Here is an 11,409-nt window from a genome sequence, read left to right as displayed (position 1 = left end):
GGGGAGCCAGCCGGCTGCCCAGCTAGGCTAGTGGCTTATTGCTGAGTTGGCTTTCTGGCAGGAGCTGCTGCCTCAGCGAACAAGATTCCTTGACTGGACGTGACGTTTGCGTTTTTAGTGTCGGCCACTTGGCTCTCTCTCTACATTTTCTTCCTCTGCACTGCTCGCTGTTAATCGATTTTAAATTGAAGATTGATTGATTGAGATAGTTAGTTGGTTGGTTGGTTGGTTGGTTGGTTGGTTGGTTGGTTGGTTGGTTGGTTGGTTGGGTTCTTAACTTGGTTGGGTGCTTGATTGGTTTTTCTTACGCAGGTTGTGGAGGGTCTGCCGTTGTGGTAATATGAGAACGACACTTAGAACTCAACCCCAAAACTCATTGTTCCTCCTCTCATCTTCTCTCCCTAGCCACTTGAAGCGCACACACACATGTGGAACTCAAGTGGTGCTCCCTTTCGGATATTACTTGTAGTCCCTTTGCCTCTCGAGCGGTACATTTTTCACAACTTCAAGTGCAAATTCGACTGTTATTGTTTGTGGGACTCACCAATTCAATATGCTGAGATAGGCAACCGAAACCGCAGACCAGAATATATTTTTGTGCATCCATGGTTGCTTATAGAAATTCTAAAATTTTTCAATATTCGGCGTAGCAACAGACTATTCAATATTTTCATCTTCGATGGCTGACCCAGAGCAGAACGTTGCAGTTTATAAGAGTTTGTGAGTAAAGATAATAATTAAGTTAATGCTTGAAACACACATCAGATACATACTGATACATACAGATACATACTGATTCTCAGTTTTCGAAATATTAGAGATATCAAAACTTTGGTCTGTCCTGTCTTCTTACTGTTCTTCTCCTTTCCCATATCGTTCTTCACATTTCTGTATAACTTTAATGATATTGTATGAAAAATTTTGGAATACAAATATCAGCTTCTCCATTCCTATGTCCATTGCCCATTGCTCTCGTTTCCATCCTCTCTCTGTTACAATTCATCGGCCAGTTCAACGCCACAAATTAGTCCGTCTCACGCAATTTGCTCTGAAGCAGGAATTGCTAAATTGACAAATGCGCAGATTGCTCTAATTTAACAATAGCTACAACAACAACAGCAACAGCAATGCATTATACAATGACAACATTTAAGCATCAACAGTTAGTTACAGAGCCAACCAGACAGCTGAGAGACCGAGCTAATATCAACCTCAACATCGCTATAATAATAATGGAAACAAAACAAAAAAAAAAAACAATACGCAGCAACAACTTTAATGAGCCGCTCACTGTCGGTGTCCAAGTCAGAGTCTGAGTCTGAGTCGGAGTCGGAGTCGGAGTCACAGTTCGACGTTCCATGTCCCTCCCCATGTCTTCAACTTTGTCATGCTGCTAGTTGTGGGTTGTTGGTTGCTTTCTGTAAAGCAAATGTCATCAGCCATTTGAGTGGGCGAGAAATGTGTTGTTGGCTAGAGGGTGGAGAAAGGGGGAAACGAAAACAGTGCTCGGTACTATATGGCTGTTGTTTTTGTTGCTGTTGTTGTTGCAGCTGTTGTCGTAACTGCTTGGTACGCAGTCAATGTCAAAAGATGTTTCAATTTACTGACTGACCAGCAATGAACACTAAAATATACATACACACATACATATGTATGTATGTAGATGCATGCGTGCCGTGTGAAAGTCAAAGCATTGAGTTGTTATTGCTGCTGCCAAGGTTTTTAATTACAAGCGCATGTATTGACAAGCCACTAGCCCGAAACTGAAGCCCCCAAGTTTTGGCAACGGCAATTACATGCTCGCACAAAACAAAAAACAAAACAAAGAAAATAAAAAATGACTGCCAAAAAACATCAGCATAAACAACAACAATATCGGCACAGTGTAATTAAACATTTTTTGCGCGACAACATTTAACGGCATTTTGTCGCAGTCACAGTCGCAGCCAACGCCGCTGTCGCCGTCGCCGTCGCCGCCACTCTCGATGCTGACGATGACGACGACGACAACGACGATGACGATAATGGCGAAAACGGCTCCGCATCGATTACTCTGGCTGAGGTGAGCTTCGACTGCGGCAGGTGGTGAAAATCTACGCAGTCGCTACGCAAATTTTACGCAATTGAGGACAACAGCAACAACAACAACATACTCGCATAAATTGCGGGCAAATGCAGTTTTCGTGACGCTGACGACAAGAAGCAGCCGCCAGTGGTTGTAACTGCTTTTTCTCAGTCCGAGAAAAATGGGGTTATGCGACAACAGCCACATAATTGAAGCTGGGAAAAACACTCGATGTTGTCTGCCATTGGCTCTTTGGGCCGTTTATGCAAATGCAATGCTACGAAATTTCACTCGCAAACGCATCTAATGTGGAGCTCAAAAAACTGGCTGCAACAGCAGTCGGGACGAAAGCGAACAAAGTAGCTAACTGGATATACTACTGCCTGGACAGAGTCTGTACTCGGAGCAGTAATTGATACTTGAATCAACAGATGGAAAAGCTAAGCTATTGATTTAAATGCAGAGCATTTGCTTGGCAAATGTACTTGTATTGGCATAAAATACTATCCTAACTATTCTTACTTCTTTACTTAATTAATAAATTCTAATTATTTCTTAGATAAAATAAGCTAGCCTATAACTATATTATTATTAAGTTAGCTCTTAAATAAATTAAAACATAAATAATTAATTCTTGTTCACCAATTAAGACTTGGACAAAAAAATAATTCGTTGTTGTTCGATTTAAAAATTTATTGATTTGAAGCTATTTATTAGCTTCGAAAATATTTATATACTTTTTTAATAAAATAACGAAATAATTAGAAATAACATATGTAATACATATCATAATATATTATTTTATGATAAGTACATATATGCGTTAATACAAACATATTTGATTTAAGAATATATTTATGAAAGACTGGACATGAAAACAAGTGCTTTTCCTAATTAATAATGCTAAAGTTGAAATTTTGTGACTTACATAGTATAGTATTTCATTTTGAAAACAATTTGTTGTTCTTATATCGGAACCGATATTGTACACAGTATGTATATTCCAACATTTGAGAGTATCTTTTCTAATAACAATCTTTAAATGGGAGTACATTTCTTCTTGATATAGTCAGCCAAGATTTAAATCTGGAGGCAAGCTTTAACTTTTTTAGTCTCTGCTGTTCGGCAGAGGAGTTCTATGATGCGACAATTTTTGTAGACTCCTTCCTCAAAATATATCGCCACGAGTAGTTTCTCCAATTTAATGCTGCGCTTCATTAAAACAAAGACATAAAAAAAACACGGCCAGTGGATAGATCTGAGTGTACTGTCATATAACTCCTTGCCCGCCTGTCTGCCTGTCTGTCTGTCTGACAGCCTGTCTAGCTGTGGCACTTGGAGCCTGACTTGTCTCGCCTATCCAAGGCATGCGGTAGGAAACCGACAATTATCAATGGGGCGGTCAAAGTAACGACAACGACGGCGACGACAACAACAAAAACAACAACAACAACAAAAAATTGCAACAACTGCAACTGCGTTCATGGGGCGTGCGAAAGTAGCGCCTCACAATTACAAAGCGGCCAAGTAATTCGAGCGACTTGAAAATGTTGAAAGACGCTTATTTTGTCATTTGGCCATGACACCAGCCCACCAAAAACGACAAACACACAAAAATCTGAAGAACAGTAGCAGCCAAGCACACACATACATACGCGTACAAGTATAGTGTGTATATACAAATAACTATATATTTATGTTAAAGTCATCTGCACAAACATGGTCATATATGCATGTGCATATAAGGCAGAAATTTTTCTGCTTACATGTATATATATATATATATATATATATATGTACGCAACTATTGGTGGCCGGCAATTGTGAGCGCTATCGTCGCGTCTTTAAGAGCTGATGACCCCGAAACTCCAAATATGTGTGCCTTGGGCAGACGTCGCCACAGCAGCCAGAGCCGAAGTTAAAGCCAAAGAGTTTACAGCGTTTTGCCAAAAACGAAGCAACTACAAAACACAACAACAAAAACTAAAATGCTTGCCCAAAAATGTGCAAAATTGTTTTTTTCAAAAAAAAAAAAAAAAAAGGCCAACACAACAATAACAACAACAACAACAAACACTACAAGAGCCGCAACGGTAACAACACACTATACTGCTACAATATACAAGTATATAAATCATTTGAATGCCTCGACCATAAGTAGAGGTGCCACAATTTGGTCTTGAGTTGACCCAAACCATTGGCAACACGCCTTACAAATATGGACGAGTCGAAATCTGCTGTGGCAATTCCACTTTTCAGCAGAAAGCAAATCACTTTTACGCATTCTGAAGATTGCAATTTAAATGGAACTTCACTTCGACTGTCTTGAAATTTGAAAACTCATTCTATTTCTGTTGAAATATTTGATGGTTAAGCCAAAAGAAATATATCGACTAGAAAAGTAACAAAATTGAAGTCCTTCCTTTGCCGGAACAATATATTCGTACTACATCTATTACGTATTACTATCCCCTGCTATTTTTGATTTATAACCAAATCTTAATTAAACCAAATAAAATAACAAATTCCACTATTAAGCTGGAAGCAAATCAGTTTTACTCATTTTGAAGATTGCAAGTTGCAGATAATGGAACTTCAATTACTTTGCTGTAGCTACTATATAGATAAAGAAATCTGTAAATTCATTCTGTTTCTGTTAAAATATTCGACTAGAAATGAAACTATAATGAAGTATTTCATTTTCAGGAACAATATATTCGTAGCCCATCTATTGGTTTGGCATTTTCACAGTTCCCAACGAATTAAAGAAAATTGTCATTATTATTATTAAATACAATTACAATTTTTGATTTCCAACCAAATTTGATTTAAACCAAATAAAATAAAATAAAGAAATGTTTACTAATCGACAAAAGAAGCTCATCATCATGAGAATTAAACCAGTTTCTAAAACCATAAGGACTACAGACAAGTATTTTCCATAAATCTCCAGCAGTGCCATTAGAGCTTTGGGTAGTTTTTGAAACGAAAACTGTCAGAAAGGTTAAATAATTTAATATACTATGGTATCAACATCATTGTTTTGGGAATGGACAATTCTTTAAAAACATGATATACACAAATACAATGCTTTTGACTACTACTAGAAACTGGCCGATTGGAGCAAACTCGTGAGACTCTCTCATTTAGAAGCGCTTTTCCAAAATGTTGAATGTGTGAACAGTCTGCGTCGCTCCCACTCTTATGGAAAAATGTTCGACAAATATGTAACGACAAAGTCTGGAGATAACATCGGTAATCGAAAATGCTTGTAGTTGTGACGAAAATAGTTAGGACCAGATGTAAAGAGTAGGAAATATTTTGAGGTGGCTGCTTATTAATATTTGATATAGCTGATAGGGTGTGGTAACATATTTTCATTTTTAATAAATGGCAGTCTATATCTGACGAATCAGGTGCATGCAGACATACTCGTATACCCATAATTATGATTTAAATTGAAACGTTCGCGCCGTTGAAATTAAAACTACCATTAAACAAATATAATATTGGAGTCTTTCTCTTCTGATTGATGGCAGTTCAAAATCAAATCACCAGAAGTTGCTTAAGAAAATGACTCCAAACAGAAATAATTTCATGTCCAGTACGAAAATAGAATATGTTTACTCCTGGAAATCTGGAAACATCTTCCGTTCTCAGTCGTATTAGTATTGGGGCTTGAGCGAAACATTTTTGTATATAAGTATGTGCATGGTCGGTTCAAATCTGTTTTAAAATCAAGAGTACTACTAATACTGTTTAGATAATTATATAGTTGTTTTTTATAATTCGAAATCAGCAAGTTCAAGCTTTTGAGCAAGTCCGTCTACATTTCGTTCACTTCATTTATCGCCAAAGGGCGATACATAACCGGGGATGTTTAAAAAGCACATACCTATGTATTATAAATACTTATGTATACTTCGCATTCAAGTTAGGTTGAGAAATAGGGAGCATGGGCGAGTTCAAGGAAATTGGGGTGCAGGCTATCTTAAAGTCGAGCGCTGTTGTTTGTTCTTCTTGGTATGGGCTGCACCTTTTCCTGGGTGTGGAAAGTGAGAAGCCACTCATACGCTCAAATAATGCATGCAGCACCTTAAATATGGACAACTAATTGGTCAACTGGAACCTGTCCAAATGTGGGCTTTGTTCCACTAAAGAAGTCTATTTGGGACCGTTTTCCCAACATAGTGTGATAGTTTCTGCATTGATTTATAACTCCCAACTGGATTTTCGTGGACTACAAGTATGTGTCAATATACTACTTGTAGTATATGTATAAAGGGAACTGTGGATATATATGTACATATGAGTGTTGTTATTCAATTTTGGAGAACTAATATGTATATGCTTAAGGAGCTAGTCACGCTGGATCTAGCCAAGATGCATATATAATCGTCGGCCAGAGTACATGTTTAGTCTGGCAGCCCAGAGAACAAAACGCAGACCAATCCCAGTTCAAGTGTAAGCGACTTTCGCACCTAAGCCCTTTATCTAAACTTAACTACTAAGTAATGAACTTAGTGACAGACTTATGTCATCAATGGTTAGCTCTTTAAAGCCATTGCATTGTTTCGCGTGTACTTATACTAATACTTATACTCATACTAATGTGATAGCTAATGAGACCTGTTAAGCAGCACTCTGATAAGCCTTAGGCGCGACTCAGTGTCTGCCACAATGCGGCACTCCCAGCCATTGCAATGGTTGGGCTTGTTGTTGCCACTTACCTTTATCTGTAATGCTGTGGTAGGGCGCAACAGTTGCGGTTTCAATTAGTCCCATGTATGGAAGCCGGCCGGAAACATCTTGGCCACAAAACAGGATATTAAGAGGTTAAATGTTTCAGATTCAGGCTCGCTCTCTCCCCCTCTCGCACTCTCTCTCACTCTGTCAGAAGCAACTGCTAGTTGCTTTTGTCGCTTCGTCACTTTACATATACAAGTATATATGTATGTACATACATATGTATGTAAATTATGTATGTATGTGTGTATGTAAATATGGGTTTGGGTTTCTGTCAAGGTGTCGCCCTCAGCTTTGGCAATGTTAAGGCAGGCAGGCAGGCAGGCTTTTCAGCTTTTCACACGCTTTCACTTCAACAAAAATGAAAAACTTAAACAAAAATTGGTTTTATTTTGTTTTGTTGCATTTAAAAACTGTTCAAATGCATTGCATTGCGTTGCATTTTCTGTGTTGTTGTTTTCAACGCTGATAAATCGCTGATAAAACGCATCGATGTCGCTAGTCGCGCGCGCGCAGTAGAAAGTTTAGTATTGCGGTTTGACACAAAAACCAAAATAAAACAAAAAAAAACAAACAAAATACAAAAACTAACGAACAATTTGTGCGCACACACAAACACTCCGGTACTGACGAACACTCACACACCTACACTTCTCGGTGTGTGTGCATATGTGTGTGTGCATATGTGTGTGTGCGTGTGTGTGTATTGCAACAGGTCGCGACTAAGACGCGGACAAGCGCGCGGCTTAAAACGCGCACAACAAACAACAACAATTTATTTGTTTTCCTTAATGCGGAAATATAGACGCTGACGACGTCGCACGCACAAACGTAAACGTAAACGCAAACAAGTTGCGAGTTTCTCACAAAAGAACATCAAACAACAACAACACCATCATCTATGACGAAAGTTAATTCCAATAGCAAGTGTTAATCGCCCGGCCGCAGTTTCCCATACGTCCGTCTCGAATTCGCTGCAGCAACAGACTGACAACTGAAAACAGTCGCGCCAAAGCGAAAGCCATAGTGCGCTGCGCATTTATAAGAGTAAGCAGCGTGTTTGTGCGCATGTGTTAGCCGCTTTGAACAGGTGCGCCTTAGAGTGAGCAGGACAGATAGAATTCCATCAATACCTTAGCCAAAACACCAACCATATTCCGAAAAACGCCACCTGTCGGACAATGCAATAGAGAAAACACTCCTGTTTTAACAACATTCGCAAATGTCTTTAAATACGGTTGCCACTTTTGGTATTTTACTAACAAAACTGGTACTTTTTTGTCATTGTTATACAAGTTTTGTATTTTAATCAATTTTATGCTTTTTGCTTAAAAAGGTACTCAGAAATGATAACTTTTCGTTAAAACGGTGCTACATAAAATATTCTTTGAGGCAATCATGGATTTAAATATTTTCATAAGAAAACGCATAAATCTATACACCTAATTCTGTTTTTACACGGTAGAATGGTTCCGTGTAAAAAAAGACATTAATCATATGCAAAAATAGGTGATTGGATATATGCAATTTTTAATTTTCAAACCGTGTTATATCAACATTGTGTAAAAAAATACCGTGCAAAAACAGAATTAGGTGTAATTGACAGTACAGCGCCATCTGTAGGGCACTACTAAACGACCACATTTTAAAGGTTTTAGCAAATGTAACTTAAAACGCCATCTCTTGGACATTACCACAGAGAATAAAACATAATTTGTACACATGCTTAACCCCTTGGTGACAAAGTCGTATTTGAAAAGTCAAGATAATACTTGAAGAGATTTCTAAGGCTCTGCGAAAGCCTGAAATCTTCCATTTGTGCTGGAATAGACAATTTCGACAATTGGATGGCTTACTGTCCTGAATGTTATGAAAATAAAAATGTGCCACTACTAGAATCCTGCTTCCTCTTATTTCCACTAAGTTGTACCTAAACGGAGATAATAACTCCCAGTTAAATGATGAAATTCCCACGAAGGAATGACATCCGTTGTCTGGTTCAACAGAATTAACACGCTGTTAGGTTTTATTATATTTTTGTTTATTTTTACAGAGAAAGGGCCATTATCTTGAATTGTTGTGTTCGTTGGCCCAGTAGCCGTGAAAGGGTTAAGCAACGCCTAGGTGGCCATTCACGGATTGGAGAGCCAGTGAGGCCATTCCTGTATTTCGTTATACAAGGTTAGTCCGGGACTCTTCGTATCACTAACCTGCGAGGCGGCCAACAGATGATAATCCTCGCTAAGCTCGCCCTGCTTGACGCCACAGGCGAGCAAGCTCTTGGCAGCATCAAGGGCGGCCTGTGGGGGCAGTTTCTCTGCAAAAGAAATGCAATAGGTTAACGAAAAACTACAAATTAATTGCAGGAAGCGGAAGAGTTGCCCTTACCCACGTAATTGCCAATGAAAGCGATGCCTGTGCCGTTGGCATTATAGCCATAAGTGTGGGATCCAGTGACGCCCCAGCCAGTGCCCTCGTAGACAACTCCGTCATTTCCTATGAGAAAACTGAGCACAGTGGTGGTGGCATGGTGCGCCGATAAGTAGGGTTCAGAGGCTGCGGGTCGGGCCGCACACTTACTTGTAGCAAATATCATGATAGTTGAGCTGATTCTGGTGATAGGACTGCATGTTTTGCAGAATTTCGGCGCACTCTACAAATCCGCTACAATCGGAGGTCACCGTGTGATGAACGACCACATAGCGGATGGGTCGCACCTGATAGTCGAGTCCCGTGGCCGGCTTGCCGCCCCATTGCCGCTTCAGTTTGATTCGCGGACAGTCCTTGGTGCTGTATTGGCCGCCGAAAGCCGCACCAGCGAGCCCGAGCCCGAGCCCGAGCACCAGCAGCAACGTTGTTGTTCTGAACATTTCGGCTACACTGACGCTTGCAAACACAGGCCACAGGCCACAGGCCGAGTGCGAGCTCTTATCAAGCCAATTCTTGTGGGATTTCCATGAGCTGCCTCACCGTTCAATCTCAATTCATCGCGCGCTCTCCCTCTCCCTCTCCCACTCCCACTCTGTCTCCGTCTCTCTCGCGCCACTTTTAAAGCCAAACGTGTTTCTGCTTTTGACGTCGCCTCATTGCTCACCTCACCGGGAATCACTTGGCGGACCAGATACGAGTATGCCCATACATACATATATGTATGTATGTCATATGTAGATCATGAATGTGCGACTTCTGCTCAGCGCTCGAAACACTCCTTTAGCAGCAGCACCAACAAAATTAGCACTGACAACGACATTTCGCAATACCCTGCACTCGTTTTTATTTTAGTTTATTGTCGGGTCGTTCTCCATTGTAAGCCAACCAACCCTTCACTATTGCTTTCTCATCCCAGATGATCACTCTTATCTTAATTAATGTAATTAATTTTATATATTTCCTATATTTCTTGCATGCATGAAGATCTAAAGAAGCCTAAGCAAGTTACAAAATCTTCAAATTAAAATAAAGCCTGAATTATTTTTATTACCACTCCATTTTTTTAAATCCTATATTCATGTATATGTATATATATCATATATGTATACATATATCCAATATTGCTTTCTTATCCCACATTATCAATCGCTGCAAAAATTTACTTACAAAATATAATTATTTTGTATATATTTCTTATATTTCTACAGAAGCATAAAGAAAACCTTCAAATTCAAATAAAGCATGAATTATTTTTATTACCACTTCATTTTCTTAAATTCTATATTCATATATATACATATATCATATACAAGTATGTATATATCCAATATTGCTTTCTTATCCCACATTATCAATCGCTGCAAAAATTTACTTACAAAATGTAATTATTTTGTATATATTTCTTATATTTCTACAGAAGCCTAAAGAATACACTTACGAGTTACAAAAACCTTCAAATTCAAATAAAGCATGAATTATTTTTTATTACCACTTCATTTTTTTAAATCCTATATTCATATATATACATATATCAAGTATGTATATATCCAATATTGTTTTCTTATCCCACATTATCAATCGCTGCAAAAAAGTCTTATATATTTATTATGTTTCTTGCATGCATTAAGATCTAAAGAATACACTTACGAGTTACAAAAGTCTTCAAATTAAAATATAGAACTATTTTTATTACCACTTCATTTTATTAAATCCTATAATTATGCAACACATATGTACAGAGTATTTCAAATTCGGAGCTCCCTACTTTAGCTTTTCTACTATTATCATTTAAAAAGACTTGATGTTTCGAGAATGATGTTCAGGAATAGAATTTTCAGCTATTTGGACTAAATGAGGTCTGTTTAAGGTAGTTTTCTCATGGATGCCATTGAAATGGGACCATTCGGGAACAGCAGCTTTCAAATGGAAAAATAATCATCATTTATAATTATAATTTCGTTTTTTCAACAACTTCCTTCATATATATAGATATAGATAAATAAAGCTTCTATAAATATAGATTACTTTCAATAAATTCTAGAGTGCCCATTAGGGACTATTAGAGTAAGAACCAATAGAGTTTATTATAGTAGTACAAGTGGATATATATTTAGTTGGCACAAATAAACAACAAATAAAACAACAACTAAAATTCAAGGAAATACAGA

The 11,409-nt window shown here is 38.2% G+C and overlaps 1 protein-coding gene across 1 annotated transcript; it reads right to left on the bottom strand.

Annotated features, from left to right (window-relative positions):
- Positions 1 to 8,819: 8,819 nt before the first annotated feature.
- On the bottom strand, positions 8,820 to 9,681 carry LOC115628959 (peptidoglycan-recognition protein SA). Its single transcript, XM_030525234.1, has 3 exons — positions 9,392 to 9,681; positions 9,200 to 9,318; positions 8,820 to 9,128 (listed from the first exon to the last, which is right to left on the bottom strand). The coding sequence occupies exons 1-3, from the start codon at positions 9,679 to 9,681 to the stop codon at positions 8,944 to 8,946; spliced, it is 594 nt and encodes a 197-aa protein (XP_030381094.1). The 3' UTR covers positions 8,820 to 8,943.
- Between the last annotated feature and the right edge of the window lie 1,728 nt (positions 9,682 to 11,409).

Source organism: Scaptodrosophila lebanonensis, unplaced genomic scaffold (assembly GCF_003285725.1).
Source record: "Scaptodrosophila lebanonensis strain 11010-0011.00,11010-0021.00 unplaced genomic scaffold, SlebRS2 tig00000129-arrow-arrow-pilon, whole genome shotgun sequence".
Classification (NCBI taxonomy): Eukaryota; Metazoa; Arthropoda; class Insecta; order Diptera; family Drosophilidae; genus Scaptodrosophila; species Scaptodrosophila lebanonensis.
The sequence above is the reverse complement of the archived record's forward strand: the minus strand, read 5'-3'. Positions and strand labels throughout refer to the sequence as shown.

Excerpts from the sequence above, each read along its gene's own strand:
- LOC115628959 (XM_030525234.1), bottom strand. The coding sequence starts at position 9,681 with ATGTTCAGAACAACAACGTTGCTGCTGGTGCTCGGGCTCGGGCTCGGG. Across the intron at positions 9,319-9,391 it reads TATCATGATATTTGCTACAA|TTTTCTCATAGGAAATGACG; the intron begins GTAAGTGTGCGG and ends CACTGTGCTCAG. Across the intron at positions 9,129-9,199 it reads TTTCATTGGCAATTACGTGG|AGAAACTGCCCCCACAGGCC; the intron begins GTAAGGGCAACT and ends TTTCTTTTGCAG.